Source organism: Molothrus aeneus, chromosome 11, assembly GCF_037042795.1.
Source record: "Molothrus aeneus isolate 106 chromosome 11, BPBGC_Maene_1.0, whole genome shotgun sequence".
In the NCBI taxonomy this organism is placed as follows: Eukaryota; Metazoa; Chordata; class Aves; order Passeriformes; family Icteridae; genus Molothrus; species Molothrus aeneus.
This window is the reverse complement of record NC_089656.1, coordinates 13,542,980-13,562,139: the sequence shown is the minus strand read 5'-3', so window position 1 is coordinate 13,562,139 and position 19,160 is coordinate 13,542,980. Positions and strand designations below refer to the sequence as shown.

At 42.1% G+C, this 19,160-nt stretch overlaps 1 protein-coding gene across 1 annotated transcript in view; it reads right to left on the bottom strand.

Annotated features, from left to right (window-relative positions):
- The window catches only part of GLG1 (golgi glycoprotein 1), an 81,365-nt gene that overhangs the window by 19,845 nt on the left and 42,360 nt on the right, over positions 1-19,160 (bottom strand). The window contains exons 4-9 of the mRNA XM_066557159.1: positions 17,813-18,028; positions 10,969-11,172; positions 10,275-10,346; positions 7,912-8,095; positions 5,932-6,146; positions 419-540 (exon numbers count right to left, since the gene is read on the bottom strand). Coding sequence (XP_066413256.1) covers positions 419-540; positions 5,932-6,146; positions 7,912-8,095; positions 10,275-10,346; positions 10,969-11,172; positions 17,813-18,028 — 1,013 coding nt within the window. The remainder of the gene's footprint in view (positions 1-418; positions 541-5,931; positions 6,147-7,911; positions 8,096-10,274; positions 10,347-10,968; positions 11,173-17,812; positions 18,029-19,160) is intronic.

Sequence of the window (19,160 nt, the reverse complement as noted above, 5' to 3'; positions counted from 1 at the left end):
CAACAAAATCATAAGGAGTATTCAATCGAAAATCTGGCCCAGGGGAGAATACATTATCAGACCTGAAGACAAAGGAGACACCCATCTCTGCAGTATGGGTTTGCTTATCTGGCCTTTCAGGTTTCTCACTTTGTGATACTGCTTGAGACTTACATGGTTAGAGAAATTAGCACATCAAATGTTACAAACTTAAGTCTAAGTGCCTGTGAAAGCTACATCCTTCACCAGTGCCAAACCAGTCCAATAAAAACACTGGCCTGCTTGTACAGCAAGAATGGAGACATCCCAGTGCAGCTCTGTATGACTGGTCTGGAGTAACTAGTCTGGATAGGTTTTAGTGTCTCTACTGGTCAGCCACACAACCTTCATGGACGCCCAACAGGAAAAAAAGCCCCAGTTCTGACTGAGAGGCACCTACATGGGGTCTCCAGAGCGTATGTGCTTGCAGGCTGTCTGTATCACCGACTCGCAGGCCTCGTTCAGCGCGCGGTCGATGCGGTAATCAGCACCGGGGTCCGTCTCCTGAATCAGGGTTTGAAGCTGAAGAAAGGAATTGTGGACAGGAAAACAAATGTTAAAGACATAAATGAGACTACTTACAATCTCTCAGTGTGGTAATTCTGTGCCAGTAACAACACCATGATGTATGAACTCTGCAGTGTTTTATTTTAAGAGCTTGTGCTGCCAACCCCAGCACTGCTGGACCCTAATTATCATTATGAAGTAGCCCAGGAACATTGTATGAGACCAGTTACACACTGAAGGTCAGCCATGAACTTGGACTGCTTACATACCAATTTACAGAACAGAACAGATAAAATTTGATTTGCCTACTGTATTTTTGATCTGTCTTAAGCTTTGACAGTAGCCTCATTCTGTAAGGCTGAAAATACCAAATGCACAATTTTTTTGTATTTTCATGAATACTATTTACAACTGAAACCTGAATCAATGTCTTAAGATAGTGTGCCTATCTACAAAGTATAAACCAGTTTTTTAATTGCCTGGAGAGGACAAAAAGTTTTATGGACATACAGGATAAAATGTCCTGTTCTGATGTTCCATGAAGTAACATTTCCTGAGGGATGCCTGCTCAAGGTTTTGGAAGTCAGGGGCTGTAGTACGCATTTTTTAGTGTGTGTGTGTGTCTAAAGTATAAAATAAATCCAGGACACCATGTTTTAACTACTCAGGAGAAGTCACAGTGTAAGTGAAAGATGAAAACAAAATATTCCAAAGATTTAGAGAGGAGGTGTGCCAACCCAAAGCTGATATCTCAGCATTTCCTATATGACTTCTAAATACTTTCAGCTGTCATAGGTAAATACAGTATGAACAGTTCTATCAAGTTTTTTCTTCTTGTGAAACAAGTATTCTGACAAAAGCTGCAGAAAAACAATTCTCTTATTAATAAGGAAACATCACTTAGCATGTTTAGCACTATGTTACAAAATCAAATGTGGACATAGTCCATACCATCTGAACATTAATTTGGGAAGTGTCTGCTGGGCCAGGGGAAGAGAATTTGGGTAAATCTCAGTTTTGGGACAAGGGTAGCTTCTGGACCTTAACTCAGCCAAGGATCCCCATGCCCTACTTCATTTTCCATCAAGCCGTGGGTTTCCAAAGACTGATGGAAGGCAGATTGGTATCATCATTTGGCAGGCAAACATTTTCAGCTGACAAATTTGAAGGGGGGGAAAAAAAAAACCAGGTTGTTGAGAAGGCAACTGCACACCAGCATCAAATGGTCTATATGCTCTTAACATCTTGACACTCAGTTAATTATTTTTGTCACTGGCCCTTAGCCCAACTAAATCAAAAGCACAGTTACAATTTTATCCCCCACCTTTCAAAGTCTGCACCTAAACACCACCCAGGAAACTCTCAGGGGCAAAGCCCTAACATCACAAAACACAGGCAAGAAAAAAAGCATCAGAGAACTGGAGAAAATACAAGCTAGCTCTATTTATCCAATAGGAAACTGGCAGTCATGAGGAGAGACCACAGATTGCCTGGGAGGAACACAGGACTTCCTGCAACTTGCTCTTAACTATGCCCAGCCTCAGCTTCTAAGGGATGCAGGCAGCTGAGAAGAGCACTATTTATCAAAAATTCTTGGGATATTTTCATTTAAAAATAATAATAATAATAAAAAAGAAGCATTTTATACATCTCTGACAGTGGTCAAACAGAACCTGAAGGTCAAACCTTAAGTTGATGTGTTCTTTACAAACTTTATGAGAGTCACTGCAAGAGGAAGAAGAATATTATGGTTTTGCTGGTGCAGAAACTCACACAGCCTGCATGGATGGGGAATACTCTGTGTGTGTAAACTTCTGGGATTATTTCAAGTAAGGTGACTTACATAGCAGAAAGATGAGTGAATAGAATCTGAAACCCAACACTTTCTTACACACAGAGATAAAATAAAATGCCCAGAGCATTATGCAGGCAGGATTCTTTCTCAGCTTTCAGTTAATTGGTATTTTTGTTGCTATCAAGTGGAAGAGGCCAAAGCACACCAGGTACAACAGCTCAGAAGAACTGAAGCACCTCCTTATCCCTCCACCCTGTTTTGGGCACTACTGCAGAATTCCTGACCTTAATTCTCAACCATATGTATGATGTGCAGCACCAAGCCAGCTGCCCTGACTGCAGGGAAGAAGGAATAATTTGGCACCAGGGATAGAAGTGAAGGTTGTATAGGATTTTTCCTCCCTCACACAACAAACCCTCAGAGCTGAAAAGTAGCTGGATAAACTTTACAATGCTCTGAACTTTTATCCTGGGCATGGAACTAAATTTACAATGAATTACCAATTTAACAGCTTAGAAGTTGGAAGCAAGAAATATATGCCCTTTAAGCAGGGATTGGAGTTTTATACACTCAAAGGTCTGAACCGAAAAAACTCCAAAGGTAAGACCAGGGCAACATAGAAGCCACATATTTGAAAAACAATTTATCAACAGCTCTAATATAAAATATTGCTTCCATCAAGCAACACCAGAGATGCTAGACCCTGCCTGTACAGCTGCAGACCTGTGAAGGGCTGATGCTCACAATTAAGTGACACTATCTCCTATCTGATGACTTACACCACAGCACACACACCCTCCATGTGGGCAGGATCCTTTATGAGGCTCAGCACACACCCGGGGCCCTCTTTCTAACTTAGAAACTTGAGAACTTACAGAATGCCATTGCTCCTCTACCATTCACAGAGCTTTGGCATTTTGGCAAGCTCACTACTCAAACTAAGACTAAACCCCCACACAGCTCTGACATTTGGGTCTAGATGTGCTTCCTGCACAACAGCAGTTAGGTGTGAGCACAGACTCCCACATGCAAGATCACTCTGGCTGAGGTGTCTCACAAGAAATGGAACGTCTCAAATTAAAATACTGGGGTTTGAGAATGCCTAACAGTGCATTTTGTTCAAAACTTTAAATACAAATAATCACTCATAAGGCACCTGCAGAAAAAGGTACTAGCCAATGCTCCTGCAGGAAAATGAAATGGAGGTTCTTTGGTTGTGTTTTGTTGTTTTAGGATTCTTTGTATTGTTTCTGGCAGATGGGCTAATGTCTTCCTTTCATAGGACAAGCAGAATCAGAGCAAACCTTCACAGACAGGACAGGAAGTAAAACCAGATCCAAAATAGAAGTTTCCCCTTCCAATTGCCTCTGGCAAACTTTCTAGGCAGGTGTGTCTGGTATAGAGCTTCTACAAGGAAGAATTTCATGATAACACCTGTTGCTTTGAGTTAGCCAAGAAATCAAGGTGCTCTATTAGCATTAGCTAATGATACTACTAAAAGCACAAGGATGTGAGTTTTTGACTCTATAGAAAAGACAACATCTGGAGATGGACCCCAAGCACTGCAGCAAGCTCTGCTGGGAGCACCCCAGAGCACCTATGCTGTTTTCTTCTCTTTCTGCAAATGAAAATGTAGGGGCACCACAGACAACTGCTCCACCATCAAGAGCCACAGCAAACCACACACCAAAGGTGCTCTCTAGTTACCCAAAAAGAACTGAAATGGCCCCAGCTGACTCTGAAGGATGGATTTCTAACTTCCCTTCTTCAGGGATTGCCATATGGGCCAACCTCATGTGACAAGCAGTTGAAGCCTCCAGCCCAAATTGCACAGTACCTGTTACAGTTTCACACAATATTCTCTTCCTTGCAAAGATAATTTATCTACCTTTAAAGGTAAAAGCAAAAAGCTCATTCTAACACATTAAGTCAAAACACAACAAAGCCATTGACAGCTGAGCAACCTTTACCATTCAAATACAAAAATTAAGAACAATAAATTATTTAGTATTTCAGAAGTTGTAGGCAGCTATATAGTAGTACTGTGTCAGTCTTCAGAAACTCAGAACATTGGAATGTTTATCCTGTTCTTGCAATCATCTATTTCCTCCTTCCCATAAAAATCCAGACAAGCTAAATGAAGGTATAAAATCAACATTTAATTTGCTTTCTCCTGTCCTTTTCCCAGAGAACAAACACATTTAACATGAAGGGGACTCATGGACAGTCCTATTTATTATTGCATCAACTTACTGTAAAAAAATAAAACAGCAGCTTAAGTATAAGAGAACTAAAACACCTCCAAACTTGCCCTAAACTTCTAAAGATATTTTTCTCTGAAAGTTTGAAATCCCATATCACTTTTGGGGTCATCCTGTTTTGATTAATGACTTGTTCTGAATATGCATGTCATGATCTAGAAATTATTTCCAATATTAACTGATCTTATGAATATTTCCAAATAATGAAATTCTGAAGCAGCAGTTTCGATTTCCTATTTAAACAGAAACAAATATTCAGTTTTTCACACAAAGGCTGCAAAGCTTAAGTCATGCACTACAGATCCCTGCAGGAATGACTCAAACTGTACAGCTGCTGCACCAGTACACCTGGTTTTTATGCAGAAATAAGCTTCATCACAAAAGCACCCTGTGACTTACAAAAATTTAACAGCTATCAATTTATCTTTGATAATACACACCATCTAGCATCATTTGAAGCTTAAGTTTTAAGCTACATTTAAAACAAAAATGTACAGAATAGTGGCTTTGTTTATTAAAAGAAGTCAAGAGCACACATCTCCCCAAATTCCAACATTAGCACTAACACTCCCTTGCCATTTTTATCATTGATGTCACTTTTTTGGGCTCATGGATCATTAAAACCAAAACCAAGCATTAAGTACAAAAATGTAACTTCATATTAAAAAGCACTATTCAGTTTGAACAAAAATTAAGTTGTTTTCAATTTAAAGAAATGATAAGCAGGATGTGTTTGGACCAAAATGGAGTTAAAAAAAGGCAAAAGGAAATATGCTATTTTACAGAGGTAGTTTGGAGGAAAATGGCATTTCCTTCAGTGGCTGCAAGTACATCAACACACAGCAGTCTGCTGTACCTCCCTGTCCCCAAAGTTCCATTTCCATCAATAAAGCTGAATGAAATAGCAAAAGTAAAACTGAAAGGGAAGGTGCTTTGAAAGGTTTTGTGCATTTCCAAGGAGAGGGCACAGGGGGAAAAGGGAAGGAGAGGGAGAAACGGGAAGGACAAGGAATGTTTTAGAACTATAAACGGCAAGTTTCCCTAGACCTTGCACCCAGGAGAGAATTCCATTACTTCAAAGCTGGTGGAGAAGAACTACAGAAGATCCAATAAAAAGCCTAGGGCACAACAATCCAAAATGTATTTTTTGAGGGGAAAACCACCACCCTTACCCTTGCTACACACCAAGCTCACAGCAGGGCAATTACACAACTGCTTCCAGCACTCAGTGGCACCCAGCAGAGCCGGGCTGACTTCAGCAGAACCTCCATCACAAGGCAAAACCTTGACAGAAATCAGTGCTTTTACCAACTGAGCAAACTGAGAGTGAAGTGCTAAGAAGCTCCTTACTGCCTGCTGACAGTTGAGGCCCACGTTGCCCTTCTCACCACGGACGACCTTCATGAGGCAGTGCAGGGTGCGGCCCTTGCGGTGCAGCCCCGAGCAGTGGTGCTCGATCTCCCCGCGGCAGCTCAGGATGATTTCGGGGCTCAGGGAGAAATCTTCCATCAGCATGCGCCGGTAATCCAGCATCTCACCCTGGCACTCACTGCTCACCTGTCGACCTGAGCAAGAGAAGATGATGTGATTTAGTAGCAATGCTTAGCAGAGCCCTCCTCAGCAGACCTGTGCTACCAGCAGGGACATGTCCACGCTCTGAACAACACCAGACTAAGAGAAAGGTGCTGGAGCATTCGTGCTGGGGAATAAACCAGTGGTTGTGGTAGCTCCTGTCTTTTAAACAATCCTGTAAAATAGAGCCAGTCCATGGATTTAACACAGGTTTTTAAAAAATGAATGCCTGAAAGATTAGGAGAATCTGATTTTGGATTTAACATTACACGAGTGGCTTATGAAGAACAGCTGAAAGCACTCATGGATCTGCAGTTTTGTAGCACAAGTCAGCTTTTCCCCACATGCTCAAGGGTTCCTTTTTTCACAGAAGTCACCTTTGGTAGGCTCACGAGCTTGGTATGTAACTGGGAGAGGAATTTGTTTGGACAGCAGGTTAAACATTTTCTCCAATGAAAAGGTTCTCTAGGGCAATAGTGCATAAATGCTCAGGAAGACAAAACTCAGACTTAAAAAAGAGTGTATATGGAGTGTCCAACAAACCACTGCAGCTGCACAGGAATATTGCTGTAGTAAATGCTTAGATCTGCTATGAGCTTTCCTGCAGTGCCCATCACAACCTATTTATATGTGCACAACATCTCATGGAACAGAGGACACCCCAACAGGGGCTGCCAGGTGCTGTAACACATGTACATGGTGCTGTGTGGAATAATTAGTGTTCCTCCTGGGCTATGCCTCATGCATGAGACACAGCAGAACCTGTTCCACCATGAAATTGAATGGCTGAACAGCAGTTTTCTGCATGCAATTCAGGAAACCACCTGCCCTACTGCAGGGAGAAGTGGGGAAAAAAAAAAAACCAAACAAAAACCAAACACCCCAAACCACAACTTTTCTACAAACAGGGCACACCATTTCCACATCAGTCAGAAGCAATGAGTTATCCAAACTCACAAATGCAGAGTGCTTATGGAATTACGGCAGCCTTCTCATCCCATGCCAGAGGCACTGCAGCATGCAGCCCTGCTGCTCACTCTGAAACCACCCAGCAGAATGCCAGGAGGGAAAACAAGCAGTTCTAGAGGAACAAACAGTGCAGATCTAGAGGATGTAACACATTGTTTCATATTATGGCAATTTCAGAGAACCTTTAGCATGGTCCAGCTGCACTGAGCCTTCTAATGCCTTTGGAGACAGCAGCTGATGTTAGGACACCTCCAGCTTACATTAACTTAAATGATCAAAAATAATATTCTCACACTTACCTTTTTTCTATATAGGGAAAAACCAGAGTCAGAGAAATTAAGGCATTTACTCAAGCTACTGAACTGCAAGAAAAGACATTATTTACAACAGGCAGGGGACTTAGTATCCCTGGTTTTCCCTGAGTGAGGATAAACAGGTTCTCTATTCTGTGTTTTAACCTTGTAGCATATTTAATGCTTACTACACAATGGAGGAAAAGAGCTGCTTGAATTCACAGTGAATAGAAGGATTTGCAACTACACATCAGCAGTCCAAGTGGGATTTGCTATTTTGCATTTTAAACTTCTTGTCTGCACAAAAGGAGTCAGTGGCAGAGGGGTTACTCAGCTATTCTGATCATCAAAACAACAGCAATGAAAGCACCGTGATGAGGAAATGTGCCTTGGAAACAAAGTTTGGAAAGAGGAGAAGGGAACTGTAAATACACATCAAAGCTGAAGGTCCCTGAATTTAAAATCAAGGTCCCAGCAAGTCTTGAACTGCACTTACCTCTGTGCACAGCAGACTCCAAGCACATGAGCAGGTAGGAGAGCCGGGCCTCCCGCGAGCGGGGCAGGTTCTCCACGTTGCAGCGGTATTTCTTCAGGTCGCTCTTACAGGACTTGGCCAGCGAGTAACTGACCTTGTAGTCCTGGGCAATGAGCTTCTGGCGGGTGGTCAGCGCATCACGACACTGCAGGCGACACATTGGGGTGGTGAATGAGCTTCTGTGCTGGGGGTAGAGAGCTGAACCTGCTGCTGGCAAGTTTTCAAGGTGCATCTCAGAAAACAACCGACATTTTTAAATTCATGAATTTCAGCTGGACTGCAGCTAAATTTCATTTGTCTCATAGAAACCACACAGTTAACAATGCACACCGAGGTCAAGAGATCGGGGGTTTCAAAGGGAGCAGCTCTCTGCAGAGCAGTTCTCAGAACTGCACATTCATCCAGCTTTTTGTGAAGAGCGTGACTCATTCGTGGTAACTAGGAGCAGTTGCTGACATTTATCCCAGCTGTGGTACATGCTCACCCCATGCCCTCAAGAAATAACTTTTTCCAATTGCATTTACAAAATAACGCGTTTCTTGGATTTATTCCGCGACGCGCTGAGCAGATGATAGCAGATAAAAGTCTAACTGTGGGAATTTCCAGCCATTTTCCACAACTGATGATGTTCATGAGGATGCACTGTGGCCAAACCTGAACCCAGCAGCTGCAAGAACAACCCTCTAAATTTCAACCAAAAAAGGACCTGTAAAAACACTGCTACATTTCATAGCTTTTGGTTTAAATTATGTGAAAATTAAATCTGAGGGCAGCAGATAACTCAGAATAGCTCAAGCAAATTTGTCCATTCCCAGTCCGCTTGAAAGGAAGGAAAACAGTGAATATGTGGAGTAGGGGAAAGAGGGAGCAATCTTGGCACAAGGAACAGGAAAGTCCTAGAACCTGTTCCCCACTTTCTTACATCACGTTTTTGACTTTGCCCCCTTCTTCCCACATCTACTTGAGGACCTGGAAAGCCCTGCTCCAAGATATTCCCACTCCATCTTTCATCCTCCTATGCAGTCCCAGACCCTGGGAGTGGACAAATTTCCAGCTCTGGATACAGGGAGATACAGGCTTGCAGATAGCTCATCACCTGAAGCAGGGAAAGGCTGGATACCGCCCAGGAGCCAGTTTTGGATGACCAAAGCAAGCCACCCACCAGCAGCTATTGCTGGCTACATGTGTGTGCAGCAGCTGGCAAGGAGGGACTCTTTGCTGGGTAACAGCTTCTACAAAACCAGTGACTTTGCAGATGGTCCAACCTTGGCAGCTACAAGAGTGAGAACTACATTTAGTGCTCCTTCTGCTCTGCAAACTGCATCCTCAGAGCATCCACCCCTCCCTCTCTCTCTATGAAGTCATCTGCTGCAGCTCAGTGTAACCTCTCTGCATCTTACATTCATACCTCAGTCAGCTGATCATGGAAAACACCCTTCACAAACTACCAGTGTCCCTGTATAACTAAACAGGGCTTAAGCAACAGCAGCAGTTCATTTCAGTAACACACTGCTACAAAATGGAGCTTTGTTTAAAGCCCTCAGAGATCGCTTGTTCAGATTTGAATTTGTTAATTGGAACCAAGCTGTCAGACAGCTAATGCAATTAACAAAAAAGAAATTAGTCTGATCCCTTCAGCACTCTGAGTCAGGCTCCTTCAGCAGACCTTCTTTGAGGAGATCTTTACAGATACTCATCTTCACTTCCTTCCCTACAGATTACAATTCCATATAATCCCAGACACTATGATGCTGCTTCCAAAATTACTGAAGGCACTGCTGCCTTAACAAAGCATCTACACCAATACAACCTTTTCAGAACTAGCTTTCTAGAACAACTTTTTTTTGCTGTTGTTGAAAACCACATCTTCAAGAAAACCAGAAGGAAAACTTCTGTTCAGTCACTGAACCGTGCATCCTTCCCACACAGAATGTGATGCTTGAAAACAGCCTCAACAACACAAGTGAAAGAAACTCAGCTTCCTTTTGTTTTTAATCTGTACAATTAGAACACCATTTATCCAAGGCTTACCCCAGCATGCTGTGACTGCTACTTTAAACAGTCAATCACAATGCTACCACTTGAGCTCCATGTCTTGCCTCTCCAAATTACCCACCCAAAAGCTTTGATTTATTTAAATCCTTTACTTGAAAGACTGAAACTTGAAACACAAAAATATCAAAGTAAAAGCATTTGTTAAACTAGCTGATTATCTGGCTAGGAAGATGACATTTTCCTTAACACTGGAAAAGAATAATGCAGCCTGGACTGAGGAGTGATCTGATGATTTCCACAATAAGGATTTGTCTCACCAGGATACTTACCTTTTCACTCATTGATTCTTCAAACTTGTGATTAAAGAGGCACTTGTATACTCGGCCTTCCCCAGCCTGAGTCTGTGAAACAGAACAGTAACAGTTACCCTTAAAGATAATATTTGTAATATTTGACAAGCAGGCTAAACTACACCTGAGGAGATTTTTTTTAAACTAGTAATATATTCGAGTTAATATTTCAAATGACAGCAATAGTTTCTATGCAATAAAAATCCTTTAAATTTATTGCATAAAAATAATCTGGTCATGTTCATCACCCTTTCAGTGTAACAATTCTCAGCTAATACAAGTTAGCTGAGACTGAACAATGCAGCTCATGCTAGGCATAAAAAGTGCTGCAGGTACGGTCAGGCCAGGCTTTGTGCAACAGCTCACAGCTGTAGAAAGGAGTGGTCACTCACCTCTGCCTTTCCTCCCCCACTCCCTGTCACACCAGTTCTCATGCCCCTTACACCATTTATGCCAATCCAGTTCACTAACCCGTTGGGAATAACGTGTGTTTGTAGAGTGAATGAATTAATGCTGGAATTAGTGCAAAATGACAGTTACAGGGTGTCTATTTTTAGTATTACACAATATCACTCAGGCTCCAGTCTACAGCTCCCTTCACTGCTTTGTCCAGAGAGGTTTTGGGTTTTTTAAATGGATTCCTGTAGAGAGAGAGGAAGAGGAAAGCACTCACATTTTCACAGAATCGCTCTCTGTCATCTCGGCATGCAAAGTAGAGGTGCCGGTCCAGGTGGAAGTCATCAGAAGAGAGCTCAGCCACACGAAGAATTGCTTTCTTACACTGGTCAGAAACCTGGATTCGAGGGTCAGTCTCCTCTGCCTCTTTTACCAGGCCTTTTTCCAAGCATGCCACCACCTCTCCTTGTGAGTGAGCATCCTATGAGAGAACAAGAGACCTGTAACCAAGCTTTTACATAACCAAGTGAGCTGTGATTCTGGCTAAGTAGCACATTAATTAAGCAACAAACCATCTACATATAGATAGACTTCCCAACATTCAGCCTAAACCTCATTTAAATTCAGAGGAGGCAACAATTAAGACCTATACTAACCACACTTTATACATCACTATCCCACTGATGGTCACCATGAAATCCCCCCCTCCAATGCTCTGGGCTTGTTTTAATGTGACTTAATGAGATTATCACTACTTAGTCACACTGCTCAGAGCAGTTTACCAAAACAGCCAAATTATCTTTAATCTGACACAGCTTTCTTGGCACCATGGCAACAGCAAGGATCAGCATCACATTAAGAAAATGCTTGGGGAGAGAAAAATCATAGTTTTGCCATGCCAAGCCTTCAGTTTGGGTGGTGAAAATTTGTGATGTAAAAAAGGCCACAAAGGAGCTTTGACCTAGTGAGGCTTCTCAATTCCTCCACTAGGAGAATAAAAAACTGCAAAGCATTCAAGAGTAGACAGAGGTCTCTGACAAAGTAGTTCTGGCCCAGTGCTGTGCACCACATCCACTGTCCTGCAGGGCCTGGAGACAATATTGGACTATGAGCAGTAACTGCCAATAAACACAGAGAGCCTGTGCTTTGTTCAAAAGCCTGGAAGAGGCAGGGCAAAGCTCAGCAAAGCTCCACTTCGTTTCCCATATCCTCATTATGTGTTTAGAAAGAGAACCCTGCCCCCTCCATACCCCTGTAGAAGTTCTGGCTCCTCTAAAGGACTCTGCAGGTACGAATTTCTCAAGGCTTCTGCAAGTTTTTCATGTGAAGGCCACCCTATTTAATGCTGCTCTGCTGTGAGAGATATTGCCACTAAACTTACACTGTCTGAATATGCAACAAGGCATGCATGCTCACATTCAGCTGAATCACCCAGCCTGGCATTTGCAGTCACCATTTAGGAGCCATCCCTTCAGCTTGCTCTGTCAAGCAGATCATCCACTGCTGCTGCAGGAGCATGAGTAAGAGAACAGTCTCCAGAAAACATGCCCATGATAGACAAAGCCACGCAACTCTCCCCAGTCTTTTTGTTCTGACGTGTCTGCTTACACAGGCAGCCTTTGATTCCTGTCTTACTTCTGCTACACTTGGAGCACAAGCAGAATTGGTTGATTATTTGTTAACTTGTAAACACAGCCCAGAAGTATCATCAGTTTAAAAAAGCAGTTTTCCCCTACAAGAAAAAAAAGAAAGCAGAAAACCAACCTACACCCTCCAAAACTCCTTATTTTGGTTTGTTCCTTTCTTTGAGTGAGAACCGGCCAATTCCATATGCTGAGTAAGTATCTTTGAAGAAATGTAAATATATATCAACAGTCCCTTTAGGACTGATCCTCAAATCTGGATTCTGAGGAATAGTACCCAGAAGTAAGTTTGCCACATCACTTAAAATTGCCATTTATCCATAACCACATCAAACACAAACACTGTTCTGCAAACTGTCATGGTCAGTCACAGGAAGTAACTACAGCTGAGATGGTGTCAAGTGTGAATGATAGAAAACAACCATTTTAAGCTCCTGTGGCACATTTTTGCTCCTGCCTAAGAGAAGTTGCAGCTGGGAGGCAAGGCAGACCAAGGTTACTTTCACTCACCTGCAGCTTTCCCTTGCAAGCTAGCAAGAAGGGCAGAAGGCAAGCTTTTCCTGCTAGGAAAATCAGAAGTTTCCTGGTTTACTGCAGTGTGGGTTTAGACTCCTGGTCAGAATCATATTATATATGTAAGTAAACCTATCTTTAATAGGAAATCTGGAAAGCAGGTTTCCATATGCTGGATGTTTGCTGTTACACGTTAGGGACACAACATGAAATGGCTCATCTACTGCATTCCTTTGCTAATAGAGATTTCACATTTGGGCAGATCATCCTGAAGTGCTGGCTACTCTGCTGCCCTGTGTCAGAGCAATTTTAAAACATGTCAGACTCAACAGAAACACACACAAACCAACCCATGTGGCCCCTGAAACATGCCCTTTCCTCCAGCCATCAAGCATTTACACACCTCCTTGTGGTGCCCTTAAGGTTCCTGTGCCCACATGACACAGTTTGGAAGATTTACTGGCCTAATCTGGGGTTCATTCTCAGGCAGATCAGGTCCCTAGAGTGCTAGTGGTGACTAGTTAAGCAATTTTAAGGAGAGCCTGACTCTTCATTTCCTCAAAAGTGCAGGAAGACACCCACACTACTGCCAAACAGAGCATGGGACTCTACAAACATGGTTTAGAGAAATACCACTTCAAGCTTTAATTATAGGGTAACACCTACTGTATTTAATATTGTACAATCCTTATTGCAGACTGAAAGGGAAAACAAATGTGTGTACAGCTGCACTCAACCACCCTAAAGCAGCTGGCAATCAAGGCTCGTGCCAAGGATGGCAGGACAACTTTGACACACACTGGTGGTATCTGCATCACCACCCAGATCTCCACCTCAAGAGATGCCTGTTCCCACCTGCATTCCATGTGCCAGCAGTCCTGGGTGGTCAGCTCAGCATCAGAGGCACCAAAGTCAAGGGTCATCATCCCACAGCATGAGCTCTCCCAGTCCTGCTCCAGCATCAGCTGCCTGGTGTGTACAAGGGTGGAACACCTGCTGCAGCTCTGCTGTGGAATGAATCCTAAAAACCATTTTCCTCTATCCAGGACCCATTCTCAGAAAACCTCCACTGCAGAGTTGAAAACCTCTAATTGACTCCAGAAGTCAGGACTCCTGCAAAAGTGCTGCCTGTTGACAAAGTCTAGGCCTCATTTTTCTGGAGCAAAATGAAATACAAGAGCATTTCATTTAGGCCTCATTTTTCTGAGCACTGAAATACAAGAGATCAAATCTAAAAACCACATGTGGTTCCTGGCACACAGTTTCACCACCACTATCAAGTTTTAAATGTAGGATTTTAACTGAAAGTTGCAAATATCTGTAAAACATACTAGATAATTATCTAGTCTGGAGAGCCCTGAAACTCTTCATAGCTTTGTGAAAGGTTATACCTAGATCCACAAAGATTTAAGCAGCTTCTCAGTACTGACCCACAGCACTTTGAGCCACAGAGGAATGAAATTTAGTTCTAAATGTATGTGCCCAAGCAAATCCCCTTCAGCACAATACTGGGAGATTTTAATTCCTATGACTAAAATTCAAACCCCAGGCATCCAGCTTTAGGCCATAACAGAATTTTAAAAACATTTGGTTTACTATTCATTTTCCATTAGAGATTTCACTTTCCCCCCCAGTATAGTTTAGGCTTTGCAACTACTGGGGATTTTTTGTCATTTTTCAGAAGTTTCTCAGAAAAGGTTTTATCCTGTCTGAAACCTGACATGCCTCAAGTACACATCTGTTCCAGCTGCAGCCTTGCAGACAGAAGCTAGAAAAGTGACCAAAAGAGAATGAAGAGTAAAAAGAAGCAGCAGGCAAGAGAGTAAAATATAACCTGTCTCATCAGCACAGCACCCTGCACTGGACAGTTGTGCCAACCCACTGGAGCCAGAGCAGCCAGGCTATGGAAAATCACCCAAGAGATGTACTGGGAGCTCCAGTTCAGCATTCCACCTGGCTAACCCACACACCAGGGATGCTGGGATGTCTCTTGGATTAGCTAATTCCCAGTATTTCAGATGATAGTTCACTGCTACACTGAGTAAACAAAGACTGAGCTGAATGTTATCTCTTCCCATTAAGACTCAGCTCCCTTTGTGTCCAGTACTTTTGTGAAACTAAGGAAAGAGAGCAACTGCACTCAAAGCTTTTAGAGGTAAAAAACCAAAACAAAACCAAGAAAACAGTGGTCTCCTAAGGTGTCTTCCTTTAGGAAAAATATTGTTATCTGATAAAGTACTACAAGAGATGTGCAAATGACACTTATGTAGCTTTCATTATGGCAAATAATCAGCTACAGCTTGGACATCATGGCTGAATAGCACCCTGGCAACTACACACTACCCACTAGAGTTTGATACAATCCTGGTCCTTTCCCAGGGAAAGTAGCTCATTTCAATCAGCAGCTGAAGGAGAAAAGCTCCACTGCAATTACCCATTTCAATTTCAAATTAGATCCCTATTGCATGAAGATAAAACAACTTTAAAATACCAGGAGACCAAATTCATTATGAAACGTAACAGCCACATGGAGAGGTGAATGAAACTACTATTAAATGTTTCTCCATAGTTGGGAGAAGATGAAGACATACTCCCCCAAACACAGGCATGTTAGAAAACTTAATGCCTTCAAATAACACATCTACAGCCTTTCTGTTACATATAGCAAAATGAAGTCTAGGGTCAGATCAAGCCTTCTAAACTGAACTTTATTGCTCTTACAGAGCAGAAACCCAAGTAGAAATGTGCAAGAAAAAAGCACAGAAACCACCACATCAGAAGCAACAAACTCAGTAAGAACAGAATTCAATTAGGAAGTATCAAGCAAGTTTAAACAAAAAAGGAGGTATAGAAAAGGAACAAGGTTAGCTAGCAGAGAAGCTTCAAGGGGCAAGGTAATTGCAGATTATCAACCTAAGTGCCTTTCACAGTTAAAAATGCCAGTTTATCCCAGTTACTCTGATGAAGCTATCATACTGCAATCCCCTAGCTGTCTCATGTAGATGGAGTTCATGGTCTAGCTGTGCTTATTTCCACAAAAAAAGAGAGAGAATCTCTTCCCCCATCCCCCTCCTTAAGTGTCCAGGTCCTATTTATTAAATTCATAGTTACCTTCAGTCATACAAAAGGGTAATGACTGTTTCTCTACAGGTAACTCTCAGAAGCTACAGCATGGAAATAAAACCTTAACCAGCGTCTGATGGAAGCAAATTAGGTTTCTCTGAAGCAGCAAAGGGATAGAACAGAACACCAACAAAAGAAATGCTTGCATAGCCATTTATAGCTGTTTCCATAGCAGTATAGAGTACTTCAATAGCTCCAAGTGCCAAGGATGACAGCAAAACAAAAGATATATGACAGGCTGCAATGCTTTTTCAAACCAAGGCACAATATTCTGGGTTGGGAACCAAGAAAGAGAGGAATATGTATGAGCCGTAGTAAAACCCATAGAAGTTTGGTTAGTGATCCCTTTGCTAGCCCACAGAAATTTGGTGACCCAAAGTTTCCCTTTCTCTGGTGCCTTGTGACCTCAGCCACCCTGGCTATCCTTCCCCTTCACCTGCCTGAACCAACCAATGCAGGGGGTTGTGCACAGATACCCACACAGGCCTGCCCACACTGGCTTCACTCCCACCATTTGAGATTTGGTTTATGCTTACAAAATCCCCTCTGCTGTATCCCTTCAGTGCTGCCATAAGCATTTTAATTTTTTTAAATTTGGTGTAGCCACGGGTAATATGCAGACCTGACAGGCAGGATTCATGTTACACTTCTGGTTCTATACTGATTGCTAAAAGCAATTTCTCATTCTCATTTCATGAGGTCTTTCAGCCCAGTATCAGAAAGGAACCTTTACTTTATGGATAAAGCAAGTTACTCAGTTGTTACCAGTCTGAATCTACAGTGCACCAAAGTTCCTGCTGCCTGTGGTTGCTTTTGTTCTTGTTTCCAGAAATGAGTCCTTATTTTTGTGCTTTCTCTGGCTCAGCTAAGTTTTCTGGAATACACTAGAAATTAAATTTAATACACTAATTGCTAATAGCTGTGAATATCTCAAACAGCTAGGAAAGCTGCTTTGTTTAACCAAAAAATGTGTATCTTATTGCAAACCCCTTCATTAATAGCTCATTTATGAGACTAATTGTTATAAGCATCAAAGCTGTCATTTAGAAAGCACTGTAAAAAGTTGGTAGGCTAATTTTAACATTATCCCTAAACATAAAAACTTATCATAGAAAAAGTCACTCATTCCTGCAGCACTACACATTTGCTGCATTAGCTATGCTGAAGTAAACAGGGAAAGACAGTCCCTTGAAAATAATCCCACATCCAGTCACTATAAACTGTTCTTTGCATCAACTTCTGCTTAAGTCTCACAGGCAAAAGAACACTGATTTAGTAAAACCAGGACAGTACTGATAAGTGTGTACTACTAAAATGTGACACCACACACCCTGTGCCCTTCCACTGATTTTGTAGGGGCAGAGGAAAGGAGAAGCAAACAGATAAAAGCTGTTGATCCAGTCTATCAACTACAGCCTGAGAAAGCAGAAAGGGTTATAGCACAGGCATCATCACCTTGATAACCTTCCTGCCAGACCCAACCAGACTGTGGAATAAGCCAAGCAATAGACCTGCTTAAATTTATTGTTTGGATTCAGTGTATAGAGTCAAGCTCTGGAAGGCCTCATCAAAGAGACAACTACCTGCCAGATCACCTGTGGTGGGCTGTGGAAAGACAAATTAAAGTCTCTGCATAGCAGTTCCTCACAGAGGAACAAATGTACCTTTATTAAAAAGGAACTACAAACAATCAGGACATCACCCTTTTCAGACAGATGAGATACACCATGAATTTTCTCAGTTGCAAGTCAGACAGTAATACTACTGCAGAGCCTCTGCATCAGTTTCCTGAAGTGAATGACTTTTACAAGTCTATTGGCAATCTACATGTTCTCCAGGTACCTTTTCTCCAGGTCGAATGCTGCCACATTTCAGGAGATTAATGTCAGCTTTGCAGTCATCCATGAAGCCACAGATCAACCGGTAATCACTGAAGATAATGGCTGTCATTTTAGTGATGTACTGATGGCACTGGTACTCAGTGATGTTGCCTCTGTGATCCACCAAACATGACACCAAGAACCCTTTACCAACTGGTTCATCTGCACACTCCTTTATCTGTTAAAAAAAAAAAAAAAGGAAAATTACAGTGGCTGCAGCTTATGAATTTAACCTATTTAACCTTATAAGAAAATCCTCAAAGAAACTTGAATCTGTAGCTTCAAAATCTGCTAGCAAAGAAACCCCCTAGGCTTTAGTTTGATTTCCAGTAAGTCAGAATAATTGAAAATATTTCAGAAATGAGAAATCTCATGTGTGCCAGCATCCAAAAAAGCAAACACAGCGACCTTGAGGATTATAAATTCTATTGCTCAATAATCGTCTTTTATAATTACACTGAACCCCTGCAATCAAGTAGACTTGTAGGAAAAATGCTAGTTTGACAAACCTTTATTTAGAAAACTGAGAACATTACAACATCTTTAAATCATACTTAGACCCCCATTAGCCCCCTGACCTCGTACAATATAAGATTTTGGCCAGAAGTGAGACTGATTCAAAAGTCAACACTATTTATAGAGCTGTTTATAACTTGCTAGGAGATGAAAAATACTATAAAGGAAAATTCTCATCAAATTCTTTTCTATGAGGCTCTTGCATGAACTGATTGTTGGTACTAAAACCATTTTACTCAGTGGTCTAAAAAAAGTAAAAATCACAGCTAACCAAAGCTGAAAGCTATGCAGGGATTGGAAAAGCAGCATACAAGAACAGACAGGTCCCCAATATAAATCACAGCCTGCACTGCTCAGGGAAGCAGACAGGCCAGACCCACCACCTCTGGAAGTAAAAGATGCAGGCAGCTTTGACAGTGTCTCTCCAAAAGAAGGGGAAAACATGGTTACTGATCAGTTAGGGATGGTCCCTGGAGAAATCACTCGATAGGAGCAGTGCAATGCCTCGCTCCAGGGAGCACTGAGACTACACAACTTTTTAACCCTGGCAAGCCCATGTTGAAATACTTGCACAGTTCTGGTGGCCACTGCTCAGGAGTGTGCTGAAAACTGCAGTCATAATGGTGCAGGAAGAACCCCTGGCAGGCAGACACTAAAGTTTAGTGCTGACAGGTTTGCAAGGAATAGATACATGGGCTGACTTGATTGCATCAAAGATTTGTCCCTGTAAAAATACTGAAGGGCTCATCAATCTCAAGGAAGATCTATGGCAATCAATAATTCTGGCAGTTTCA